At 39.9% G+C, this 13,721-nt stretch overlaps 1 protein-coding gene across 6 annotated transcripts in view; it reads right to left on the reverse strand.

Annotated features, from left to right (window-relative positions):
* Positions 1–13,721, reverse strand: part of MACROD2 (mono-ADP ribosylhydrolase 2) — an 866,072-nt gene that overhangs the window by 294,302 nt on the left and 558,049 nt on the right. For all 6 annotated transcript variants that reach the window (XM_066177797.1, XM_066177796.1, XM_066177795.1 and 3 more), the window contains exon 7: positions 3,133–3,163. In XM_066177797.1, the coding sequence (XP_066033894.1) occupies positions 3,133–3,163 (31 nt within the window). The remainder of the gene's footprint in view (positions 1–3,132; positions 3,164–13,721) is intronic.

Consider the following 13,721-nt stretch of genomic DNA (forward strand, 5'->3'; position numbering starts at 1 on the left):
AAAAGCATTTATTACAATAGAACAGAATAACCATGGCATCCACAGGGGTATAAACCTCCACCACCTTAGCTTTCTTATTATTTTTATTCCTATCATTTTTCTTTATTATTATTTTTATTAAGAACTGATTAGCAGTTCTTAGGCTTATTAAAGGCGACAGGGATCTCTCAGGAAAATAGATTAGGGATTTGGGAACTCATAGGGAATTTTTTTTCCCCCAGAGTTGCCTGTAGGCAGACTCTCACTTGATTTTTTAGTCCTTACAAACATTTAGCATCGGTTGCCTTCTATGTCATTTTCCAAAGATGGAATCCCTCATTTGAATCAAAGTCCTAAATCAAAGTGGATCTGTTGCCAGCATTCTTTACACAGGAGCACATGAAAATCAAAGTTTGGACTGCTGGCACATCAAATGGCCTCCTCAGGGCTGTAAATTGTTCCAGCTGAAACATCCACAGCCTGATGGGTGGAGATGGAGCAGCAGGAAAGTGTTTGGGGAGCAGGGCAGACTTTTTCTTTAGCCAACACTCCTCCCATGAAAACCAATCTGCCCTTTGCCAAGACCCCAGAAAAAGCCTTGCTTGCTTGTTTCTTCCCAGATTTTCTTTTTATGGGAGTAAAAGAGTGCTCTGCAGTGATGAAAAGAAGAATGGGCTGCTCCCCAGAGAAGTGTGGACACTCTGTCCTAATGGCAAGAGTGAAGGTGAGCAATCCATACATCTACAAGAATCTGGAGCGGAACTCAATCCAGATCCTCAAACTGGATGTGCTCAGTCGATCTCTTGCAAATTTCTGTGCTTCAATTTGTAGGAGAAACTGAGTCCTCAGCCAGGGGTTTCTGAAGGGAAAGAATTTGTTTGTATGGATCCAAGATGAGGAAACAACAGGTGTGTTCCTTCTATAACGCGCTTTGTTTTTTTGTTTTTTGTTTTTTTTTTTTTGGACAGTCCAGCGTTATGTGCACAGCACAAAGATACCCTGATCACCTTGCCCACCAGACATGAGGCTGATCCCCTTCTTCATCCAGACACTACCTTTATCTAAAGGAATTTGCACGGAAAAAGGGGGAAAACCCCAACAAAACCGAAAAGATTAAAGCAGAGTTTTGTGTGTATTTTACATTACAAACACGTCACCACCCACAGTGTCATTTTAGCAATGCAACTGCTATCAAACATTCTTGAAAACACTGACACCTGAAGCCAGATGCAGGGCAGCCTGTTTAATTATTACTCTCAGGCAATGCATCTGAAAGTCTGGAAAAAAGGGAAGTTGTTTTGGTTTTTTTTTAGTTGAGGAACAGAAAGTATTTATTAAAATGTAAACAGTACAATCAATCAGAGGCTGTATTCCCACCCTAAAAAAAAAACCCCAAAAAGCAGCCTCAGAAAACCAGATTATTTTAGCACAAATGCAACAGTGAAAACAGCAAATAATTACAGAAAAAGCATCTGCCACAGTGTTTCTGTAATGCCAAAGCTACCTTTGAGACAAGCATTGAAAACCTCACGTAAACTCAAGATTCCTATCAGAGCTCCTTCCCAACTTTCTCTGCTGGCTTCAGGGAACCACATTTCTCACCTGCTGAGACTTTTCTTATAACTAGGCCAATTCCAAAATAAAGTGAACTATTATTATCATTATTTGTACTTCCCACTTACTAGTAATTCCCATAAATTTACAGCATGTCCTGCTTGATTTTCTAAAATAATAACAACAGAAATGTATCAATGCAAAAGATCAAGATTTAAGCCAATGAGTCAAGGACTAAATTGCAAAGCTTGCCTCCAAGTTCAAAAGGGGGACCAAAACTGAGAAATGAGGCAGAAATTTATCTGAAACTAGATTTATATTCAGCCAGTTCTAGTGCTCACATTAACGACATCTGCATGCTCTTCTGCAACAACTGAGGTGCAGTTCAAGTAGAAGGGAATACAGCACCCAAACTGAACTGGATTTTACCTTCTGAAGCCTATTTCAGATTTACAATCATCCAAAAAAATTTAATAAGAGGTCCTTGAAAAGGAAGGAACAAACCTAAATATTTCTGCCTTCCTTTCGCCCCTCCTGAATCTGAACTATCTAATTAGTCAAAGCTAAAATGATCTTATCTAACAATTACTATATGTTCTGACTTAAGTCATACTACATTGTTACATGACAATGACTTTTTCAAAATATTTATTGCTGTTTAACATAAAATCATTGAATAGTTTGGATTGGAAGTGACCTTAAAGATCATCTGGCTCCAATCCCCCTTGGGACACCTTTCCACCTTTCCCTTGACCAAGTTGCTCTTAGTCCCATCCAACCTGGCCTTCAACAGTTCAAGGGATGGAACACGCACATGTTTCTATAAATCCTTATTTTAAAAACCTTAAATCATGTGATTAATCAAACCTAGAATCATTTATTGGATCCAAATGGAAGAAAAATCAGCATAAGTTATTGCTTAAGGAAGAAAACATCCCCTTTGTAGTTTGCATGTTTTCTCAAATTTCTCATTTTTCCTAAATAATGAACTGCTTGTTTATTTCCTCCTTCAAATATCATGCTCACTTCTTTCACAATGCCAACCAAAAAGCCAGCTGACTGTTAGTGATGGATTACCTTATGATTACAACAAAGCAAGAGACTCACAACAACAGTTTCCTTCCAGCTCCTTCAGGCCATGTAAATTTGCATGTAAATTAATAAATTAAAATGGTGGAAGCAAAACTCAAGGGAACTAAGATAATTGCCTGTTACTCTAGAAAGTTGGCTTTTTTTGTTTTGTTTTGGTTTTTTTGGGGGGTTTTTGGGTTTTTTTGTTGGTCTTGGGCATCGGGGCATCTCTCTTTCTTTCCTTCTGAATGGAAAATTTTTCCGGACCCCTATTTTTTCCTGTTTAAGAGTTCCTGTAGAAGTGTAATCACAGTTGCAGGTCTTGGCTCACAGAGCTCTAAGGGTTATGCTAAGGGCTGCACAATAGAATCCCACATCCCAGCCTCCAGTCACAGCCAAGGGCTTTGGGTCTCTGTTATTTAACACAGTATAAATCCATTGGTGAGACAAAACGACCGATGAAACATCTGATATGAAACATCACTGCTTGAAAAACAAAGAATAAGTGACATGGAAGGTGTGTCTTACCATAAATTCCAGTTGAAATACAGGGAAAGGCCTGTAAAACAAATAAAAGAGAAAAAAAAAAAAATCAGTGGGAGTTCTGTTTACCACACTTTTTTATCAAAACCAAGAGTGTTTTTAAGTGCCTGTTTTTCAACACCCAGAGATTATATATTGTAGCATGCACTGATACAGCAGTCAAATCACAGGCAATCTCATGTCACTATATGAAACATACTCCATATGTTTTCCTTGCTGCCACGTTAATAAAGGTGCATTCTTTTCTACATCTCGAGCTATAAGCAACACTTGAACACAGATTCATTCTTAAAACTGCCTTTTGAGCTCAAATTTAATGCCATAAGCTAAAAATGAACACCATAAGCTACTACAGTAGCAAAAAAAAAAAAAAGAAAAAAAAAAAGTCATAGCATCTGGGTAGAGTTAGACAATGTTTCTTCATCAGTAAAATAAGCTTGACCAGCTTAGACTATGTTATGCCTCTTTGCCATGGCCTCATTCACTATAATCTCCTTTTTTGACTCAGCTCTTAACCTCAGTTCTTTCAGACCTGTGGTTTATGGTGTGACCCAACACAGCTGTAATGCTACAAGCCAAAGGTTTGCAAGCTGGTGCAGGGGGAGGAACTGGAAGATGCTGGTGAAAAGAAAGTACATTTTTGGCGCAGCTTGGACATCAAAAAATATACATCATGCAACAAGAAACATTACAGACACTGCACCAGCATGAACAATGATTTGCATTTCTGCTAAGCTGTCTGTGTTGTCTTGAGATTTGCATTTCTGTGAGCCAGAGTCACTTTTCTACCAGGAAAAAAGAACACAAAGCTGTCGTTTCAGGGGAGAGGCAATTTCCTTCGTGTTCAGCTGATATGTGATATCACCCTTGCCTCCCACCTCTGAACTGACAGCAGACACAGCTCAAAGGTATGAGAGCACCTGGGACCAAAGTCTCAAATATCCACCCCGGGGCTCCCTCCAGATCCCCCAGCAATGAGTCATCATACAAAAGAAAGAAATTCTTCTTTACTTAATCGCACAGGAAAACATCATTCAAAGCTAATGCTTGCTTTATATTTAACCAGGGAATTAATTAGGGAATGGTGATTAAGAAAGGAGAGGTCTAATGGAAAGAATACATCCTCCCCTCCCCTCTGAAAATACTTAACTAAAATAAAGTGGAGGAGAATTATAGTCTCATTCCTTCTCATAGCCACTACAGCTTACATCCTGAAAAGTACTTAGCTTTGTAGTTTGTACCCAATAAATCACAAGAATCAGCTCTTTAAAGAAATGAAGAATAGAGTAGAAAAAGGAAAAAAACAACCACCATATGGTTACGGAGCTCAGGCTGAAGTGGCAACAGACACTTCAGCAACCAGAGAAAAGCATAAAGGACAATTCTGTCCAGTTTAGAAAAAGATCTTAAAATTCACCACCGCAACAGTTCCACGGGTTAAGAGATAATTGCTCCGAACAAGTGTTTTGTTTTCTATTCTTTGCAGAATTTGAGTAACAGCATGAGACTTAGACACTCATCTGCCTCAGAAAACAACTAATGGAGTATTTATTCATGGTTCCTTCTCTTCCTGGCCCCACAACCAGATAAGAGGAAAGAGCCCCGCAGCACCTCCAAAACTCCATCAATCCTGTGGGGCTCCTTGGGCAACACCTCACACGGTGCCTATGGGATCTATAACTTCAGATCCCCACGTGCAGGAGTTCAGGACTTCTATACCACTAACCAATATGACTGAGCAGAAGCCATTTGTTGTTTACACTGAGCTGTACTCATACATTTTAAGTCTACTGTTTATGTGATCACATTTTTTGATTGGAGCTTCTATCTCGTCAGGAAATATGACTGGTTACAGTTTATTGCTTCACAGGCCTCTTTTACCTAGTTCTTCCATTCTTGCTGTTTTGTTTCTTAGGCTCTTCTTTTCTTATTTTGGTACTATTTATGGCCGGGTAACCTTGATGAATTCTAAAGGGTTTAGTAGGAATAACTACAAGCAGCATGACCAGAGCACATTATCGCCTAAGTTGTTCAGATACCTTGCTACACTCAGGGTGACAAAGCCACTCCCCTGGGGACCTTGGGCACCCCCCAGGTCACTGCAGATCCATCAGTGCTGCCAAGCAAAGGGCTCTGAGGGAGATCACAGATCCTTAGGGCTGTGAAAAACCTCTAAGATCACCCAGCCCACCCAGATTTAACCTCCTTAAAGCCCTGACAGGGACCTTGATGGGATTTACAAGACCGGCTGCTGCACTGTGGGACAGGCTCAGCACAGGCTGCCAACATCTGGCACCACGGCTGTGTGTTGGGATCCAGGAACCCGAGGGCTCCAGGGGAACAACCTTCTTTCTTATCTTTGCTCAGAGAGGGAAGATGAGAACTGCATTTTCAGCACTGCATGGCAGCCACTTGTCAAACCTGCTCATCTCCATTCACAGAGTAACGCGCTCTGAGGCCGCTCAGCGAGCTCTGGCTGGAAATTGGTGTGTTGTGTGTGTTTCTGAACACTTCAAAAATCACTGGGTAGGCACAATCATTACCTTGCTTTCAGTTTCTGTCGTGCAGCTGAAACGTATCTGGAATGGAGCTACAGGACTGTGTAAAATCCCATCAAGTCCCTTTGGAACGTGGGCCTGTGCCATAACTCAGCTGAGCTTTGCCCTCTCCCTCATTCAGAGATGATCACAGCACATAACCAGCGGATGTAATTTCGTAAAATGTGACAGAGCTTTTATTCATTCAAGAAAGACCCATGCCTGGGATCACATATCAGCCGTGTTTCCTCTTGGCTCCTAGGGAGACAATTTAGTCTAGATGCCAGGTTGAAATTACTGGCAGAGCAGTAATGGGGAATTCACAGCATGGATATCAACATACTACAATATTTGGCTTATGGACAAAAGATGTTAAGGTTTCTAACCTTTTCTGTGCATAATTAATAACAACTTAATTATATATCTGATTTCAATTAAAAAAAAATTCCATTTCACTGTAGGCAGCATTCATTCCTATTTCCACAATAAAAATGTTTCTCATCTTAATTTGCTGCTGGTATCCACTATTTATTTATGAACCTTTAATTTCTTTGCTACCAAAATAGCATGTTTGCTTTATTTGGGGACTAATAAGAAATGCTACCCTGATAGCACTCAAAACAGACACACCTCTGAAGTTAAACACAAGAAACAAAGGAAGGAGCTTCCTAGTACTCCTGTGCTATTGCAATCATCTGGAGAAAGAGGCCAAATTAAATCAGTTCTGTGAATACTGCAAGACTGAAATTGATTTAATTCCTGTAGGAGAGGATGTGGGCGCTCAGCCTCCGGTTCTTTTTAATCCAATGTGTCTTTACCAAGGCTACAGCAGCAGTGCTAATTAGGATGAAATGTAATGCAGCTTTATGAGGAACATTTACAATAGTCACCATGTGGAGGCCAAGTTGGACTCCAAGACATTTCAGTAAGAAGGACCTGGGTATTTAAATGCTTAGGGGCTTTATCTACATCAAGGGGTTCTAGTTCACACTGAGCTGCAATGTATTAACTGCTAAAACATGAGATGAATACAATTGCTAAGTCTACATGACCAGATGCCTCCCACTGCAGCCACAGCTCCTAATTGCTTACACAGAGCAAGGACTTTCTTCAAATTAAGTGCTTGGCATTCTGAAGTGTCATTCCCAGTGTCATTTCTGCCACAAACAAACTATATTTATGCAAGGTAAGCACTTTTATTCCAGCACATAACACAGCAGGCAAAAATAATACCAAACACAAATCCTTCTCCTATTTCACTGCATCATCTTATGAAGAGGACTAATTCTCCTGCTTGAGGGCCATTCCTTCATGCGCCCTGCATCACTGATACTCCTGTCCATCAGCCAAAGCTTCTAAAAAGCTTGTGCACCTTAGATGCTTTCCAAAATAACAAGCTATATAAAAACACTGAACTTCAAAAAACACAATAAAACGATAAACTTCGGGGACTATTGTATGTCTGTCTCATACAAACTATTCACAAGGTACCTATATACATATTTAAAATCAGTAACATCAAACACTCAGAGAAGTTGTGCTGCTGTTACTAGATCAAACTTATAAACCAAATGATTTCATAAACCATGAACTATAATACTACCCTTTTGCCTTTTAAAAATCCTTATACTGCTATCTGGAAGAAAAATAAATTAAAATCTTAGGCTATTTTCCAGCCTCTCTCCTGAAATTAATTCTCTTTTGGTCATTATTCTGAACCACAACTTAGCAAACAACAGATTCTGGAAGTAACTATCATTCAAAGAAAATTCTCCATTAATAAATAGAGAATTCCAACATAATTCCCTATCCTGAAAGTGAAGAGGAAAAAAAAAAAAAAGGGAACAATTGAATATAACCAGCTCAGTTTTCATATCAGATAATACTAGCATGTTTGTTATGTCTTGAAAGAATAAAAAAAGCAATTATCACCAAAAATAATCCATGTCTTGAACATGGCATATCACATGCAAGCCTTTAGGCATTTGTACAAGCTCATCCCTTATTTAAACACTGGAAGGTTCTCCTCATCAGAAGCAAACACTGGGCACTCAAATGCCAAAAAAAGTTGGGAGGCAATTTTTTCGAAAAAACACAAACCTTCAGCTATTTCACAAGCTTAAAATTCACACACCAGTGGGGAGGGTCTCAAAGGATGCTGACAGCTGACAAAGGGCTGGTCATGCAACCACAGCTGAAGTTTGGATTCAGACACACAAAGGCTGAGGTTTTCTTTAAGAAGTTTGTTTGTTTACACAAGAGAGCAGTCACTGAGAGAAGCCACTCAGGAGGTTAAAATGACAAAAAGAGTGTCTTTAAAATGTCCTGTTAACTGAACTAAACATATCAGGTGGCTGCAGGGGAGCATCATCCTTTGATGACCTGTTTGCTGTGTGGCAACATTCTCATTGTTAAATTATGTATCTCAGTTTACACAATGAATGACAATTTTTTTTTTTTTTTTTTACTGAAGTAAACAAAAACTTCAACCAAATGACATTCATTCAACAATGAGTGTGGTGAAAAAATATTGAGGAATGACTACTAAGGATTAAAAATTCTTTTTAGCATCTGTGTATTCTAACTTAACATCAATTTAAGATAGACTTTTGAAGGCATTGAAACCAAATGCTACAACCTACACAAGGCAATAGAGCATTGTAATATGGACCATTGTAATATGGAATTAAATTAAGATGGTTCACTACTTGAGGAATCTCACCAAATTTTTCATTTTAAATTTTTCAAATTTAGAATCTTTCAGTAATTAGAAGTCATAGCTCAATTAGCTGCCTGGATAAAGGTCTGGACTGAACTTGGGTCAAATAATCTGATTTCTCCATGTATAAACTCGATTGTGGGGTGAGGTTTGCCTTTTTTTTTCCCCTAAACTATTTGAATATCTGTAGTTAAAGTGAAAAACTAATGGGGGGGCTACAAATTAACAGTTTGGCACGTATTTTAAAATCATCACGCGTTTATATTTAGAAATACTGATCTATGAAACCAAACTGCTCAAAGCAGGACCACCTAAAGATGGTCACCGAGGACCATGGCCAGGTAAAGGTTGGAGTATCTCCAATGATGGAGACCCTACAACGTCTGTGGGCAACCTCTTCTGCTGTTTGTCCAACCAGAGAGTGAATCAGTCAATTTTTGTGTTTAAACAGCAGCTCTCTGTTGCCTGAGGACTCCCCAGGGTGCTTTGTTCCCCATCAGCTGAGTCACTAATGAAGAGTTTTAATAGCATTGGTCCCACAGCCAGCCCCTGGGGTACATGACTAGTGACTGGCTCCAGCTGGACTTTGTGCCATCAGCCTGTAAATCCCAGCAGCTCAGCCGGTTTTTAGTCCACATTATGCACAGTAAAAAAAAAAAAAAAAAAAAAAGACAGAAATACAATAATTGGGCTTATAAGATAGCATTTGCCTAGGATGTTTAGAAGCCATTGCAGTTGAAATACCAATTAAAGCAGCAAAAATGCAGATGATAAGGAAAGAATAAAATATCAAATGCAAATTTAGAACAGCTTTATTCATTTTTTTCTTTCTATACCATCCTGTGCCAAAGCAGGCTTGAAATGAATGACAAACTGATTTTGAACCACATCGGCGATGTGCTTTCAGCCCCAGTAGAGAACAGCTATGAGTTTCCTTCATGCTGAAGAGCAAGAAATTAAAACTCCTTCTTCCTTTTTCAAGAAGAGAAAGCAACACTCAGCTACGTGCCCCACATTACATCAGGCTCATGGTGCTACAGAGCAGTTTCTAGGTTTGCCTCTAGAGTCCCTGAACCCTCAGTGCCTCATTACTTTGACAAGAAGAGCTTGAAGATGTGAATTCTTTCACAAGAACTATGCAGATTACTTTTATTTATTCCATACTACTTTTTTTTTTTTTTTTAATGAAAGTTATGGACTATTTTCTGAAGAGTAATAACACTGTTTAATCACATTAACTTAAAAACAACTATTGTGTTAAGGGATTCCATTCCTTCAGCCTGACAGGGCACCTGCACAGCAAGCTTTGGGCATGCCTTCCTATCTTGGGTTGCAAATGCAGGATGTATTCTATTTTCCATCTGTCGAAACTGGTTGAAGAAGTGTTTTTTCTTTATCTCATAACTCTGGGGGGGAAGGGGGTGGGTGTCTTCTGTTAATGGGCAGCTGTTAAAACCAGGTGGGGCAATGTTTCTTTATCTCTTCCATGGCCCAGCCTCCCTCCAGGGGGTATCTGCTGTTAATGGGCCATCGAGGCTCACTGCATGGCTGATACAATTACATCGTCCCATTGGGAGATGCTCCACCCGGGGGGGAGCCAAGCATTCCTATCTGGATAAAACCTGGGATTCAGAACACCAGGACAGCCTGCTTGCTCTGGATTCTCAGAGAAAGACTAGACCCTTCTACAGGATCATCTCTGCTCCAACAGAACCACATCTGTCACTGCAGGAGGACTTAGACTGCTCCCAACAGCCTGACCAACAGGGTGTCAGGTTGTTTTCTGACTCTGTCAGTGTTTTCTTCTTTTTTTTTTTTTGTTCATTTGCCTTTTTGTACTACTACATTTTTAATAGTCCTAGTAAAGGACTGTTATTCCTACTCCCACATCATTGCCTGAAAGCCCCTTAATTGCAAAATTATGATAATTCGGAGGGAGGGATTTTACATTCTCCATTCCAAGGGAAGCTCTGGCTTTTCCCTGGCAGACACCTGTCTTTCCACACTGAGACACTTCCCCACTGGCATATTTCTAGTCACAGGATGCTGTGGTGCCCACAGACCTCATCTTCTGTGTGCATTGCTAAGAGGAAAGCTGGGATCCTGTTTCATCTCTGCTTGCCCATTTCCAGGCTGGACTTCTGGCCTGAGGTTTTCTCTGCAGTTAATAAAGAGGGTAATTCAGCTGTTTCAGGTCAAATGAATGGCTCTCATGGGGAACTGCTGACTACAGAGCCAAGTTAGATACCCAGGCTAAATTTAGGTGGAACAAATCCTTCCCTCAGAGCAGGAAATCATCTGTACTCGCCAGAAAGATTCAGGAACTCACTCTCTCGTGAGTCCTCACCACAGGAATATTATTCCATTGATTCAATATAAAATTACTTTTAATGCAAAATGTTGAGCCAGACTTCTCCAGCTTCATGAGACAAGCAGGGACTTCCAAGGCCAGCAAATCCACTCTGTTTCTCCAAAGAGTGGAGAACAGAGAGCCCTCAGTTTTGTGCACTGGCTTCACATCCAGGGGCACGCAGCTGTGAGAATCAGGTTTGCTGCACTCAGCGCAGACTCCTGGCAGCCCAGGGAGATTTCCAGCCCAGGAAATGCCAATGCTGAGCCATACATGGTGCTCAGGAGACACAGGCATTGCAAGCCTGGCCTAAACCCACATGGGTTGGTAGGAGAGGACAAACCGAATGCAGAATCAGCATTTCCAGCATCCAGGTCATCACTTATCAGCAACTTCGTAATGAGCTCAATTTTAGTGTCATTCAAATTAATATTGTGCCACATCTACAGATCAGTAGTAGTTTTACATTTATAATATTTTCAAATGAAAAGAAAAAATAATAAGAAACCACAAGACTATATATTGATATAAAGGCTTTAGGAAGGAGATATTCAGGAACAAAAGTTTTTACTGACCACAGTGACAATTACTTCATCCTTAACACCAGTTTAGCCTGTTCTTACTGCTTCCTCTCAACCACCATACTCAAGGAAATACCGCTGCACCTTTACTGTGGCATGATTCAGATCTGAGCCAACCTTGCAAGAAAAAGTTATTAAATGACATTAATATAGTAGTGAGATCATACTCTGACAAACAAGAATAATGAGGTAAATTAAGGGCAGATAGATATTGAGGCTTTCCTCTAAATGTCCCTAATTTTGAAGGTTTTAGACATACTGTCTTCTGAACCTCAGTGCAATTTTAGTTTTTTACTCTTTGTGATATTTATAGCTTCCGTTTATATAAAGTAATATGTAATTTTAATGCAGGCCTAATAGTTCCAACTGCCATTGACACAGATTGTAAAGTGAAAGAGAGAGGATTCCTTGTTGGGTGAACTGCTATTTTATATCATTCCTGCCACCCTAACCACTGCAGTACAGTGGGTTAATGCCATATTTGGATTCCAATCTTGTCAACACATCAAAGATCCTCCCAGGTGAAGAGGAGCAGGGCTGTGCAATTGATCTCCCCTAACCTGTAACATCTGTGTCGCTCTGGTCCAGGGTGAGCGACTGCAATGCATGTTTCTCTTTGAAAGAGGTAAGAGAGATGCCTTGAAAAAGTACACGATGATGAAAGGTACGAGGCCGGCATAGACCTTGGAAAATGTCAAGGGAGATCACAGTCAAAACTGCCTTCTTTATCCAGAATAAATAACAGCAGTTGTGGATTATGCGGCTGCAATTCTGTGGAGGAGGTCTGGGAACATAAATCACGGTAAAGACAACTTGAGACTCTTTTCAAAGACCAAGGAGGTTATTCATAATTTTAGCTTATATTCTACTCTTCCCAGGCACAATCCCTGCAGGTTTTTCTATGGCTATCATGAGTCCCCTCAGAGCAGTGTTTTTACCCTCCCTATTTATTATCTGCTCTCACCCCACACCATGGTTTTTTCCTTTCCTTCCTCCTGCACACTCCTTCTTGATCACAGATCGCTGCCATCCGCCCCGTTCCAAATTCACTGCTTCCATTATCACTTCCCTTGCAGCTGGGGCACATCTGCTCTCAGATCCACTTCACAATTTTTCCTAAGGCTTTTGCCTTGCTCTCAGCATTGCTGGAATGCCTGTGCAAGGAAAGTAGCAGCTACAGGAATCTCACCACCATCTGTGGCTTGATTCAGAGCCATTGCAGGCAGCAAGAAACCCTCAGCTTCAGCTGCAACCCAAATCCTATTACCACTGCTTTTTCCCTTTCAAACTGCTGTTGAACGACACAAATAAAAAAGTTGAACTGCACCAGCATTACCAAAACCAGGACAGCAGCTCTGGATACCTAATTTCTGGCACACTGGGTTTGGTTCAGAAAACAGCACAACCTGCTGCCTGAAAGAAGGTTCTGGAAAAATCAGTGGCAACGTGTTCAACGGAGCACTAAGGAAATGAGGAGTCCTGAAGAGAGGCCAGCCCAGGTTTGCGGGTTCTGACACATTTCCTCACTCTCAGTAACCCCAAGAGTGTTTCTTACCAAGTTGAATGAATCTGCATAACGCTTTCCTTGGCATCAGTAAATGTGTCAAGATTTGTCTCAATAAAACTTCAATGTCAATGAAAGAAAGGCCGTCACACATATGGGAAAAGTAGAAAGAAAAAAAAAAACAGATCTGAAAAAATATGTCTATTTTCTCTAAATTCCTTCAGCTTTCATTCTCTTACAGACATTTATTCCTCCTCTTGAGAGGTGTTGCTGCAAAAATACAAGGTTAACAATTTTAAATGGAACTGCGACTTTAATTTTCTATGTCCTCCTGTTTAATATATTGATCCAGACAGGTTTTGGTTTTTTTTTTTTAATTCAAGTAGCAAAATGACCTGTCAAATTCTTCCTGCTTTCAAATGTTCTGTATGGAAATAACTGGTATGTATATTTTTAAAACAGCAAAAACAGCAGAAGTGAATAACAGGCATAAAGATTTCTCTCTCTTTTTAAATACATATTTCCCAAATGAAGAGAACTGCACAGAGCAATCAAAATGAAAAACAAAAATATAGCTATGACTTTGATTTCCCTGTCTTTTCTGGTTGAGTTACCCCCAGATGCCTTTTTCATTTAAAAAAAAAAAAAAGCATATTGAAGTCTCTGTGCTGTTGATTTCCTTTTTTTTTTAAGGAAAGACAGACATGAAAAGGTCTAAACCAGAGACACATTATTATTCAAGAAACATTACAAGGAATAACCACTTGCATTACTAATATTTATCATTCATGCAAACTATTTAGCATGAGAGACAAAAGCAGATTATATATATATATATCTACAGCTATGTGTATGCTGAAGAGATACCAGCTCTGGAGAACAA

This window comes from Chamaea fasciata, unplaced genomic scaffold (genome assembly GCF_029207755.1).
Source record: "Chamaea fasciata isolate MVZ Bird 193981 ecotype frontalis unplaced genomic scaffold, bChaFas1.0.hap1 SCAF_3, whole genome shotgun sequence".
NCBI classification, from domain to species: domain Eukaryota; kingdom Metazoa; phylum Chordata; class Aves; order Passeriformes; family Sylviidae; genus Chamaea; species Chamaea fasciata.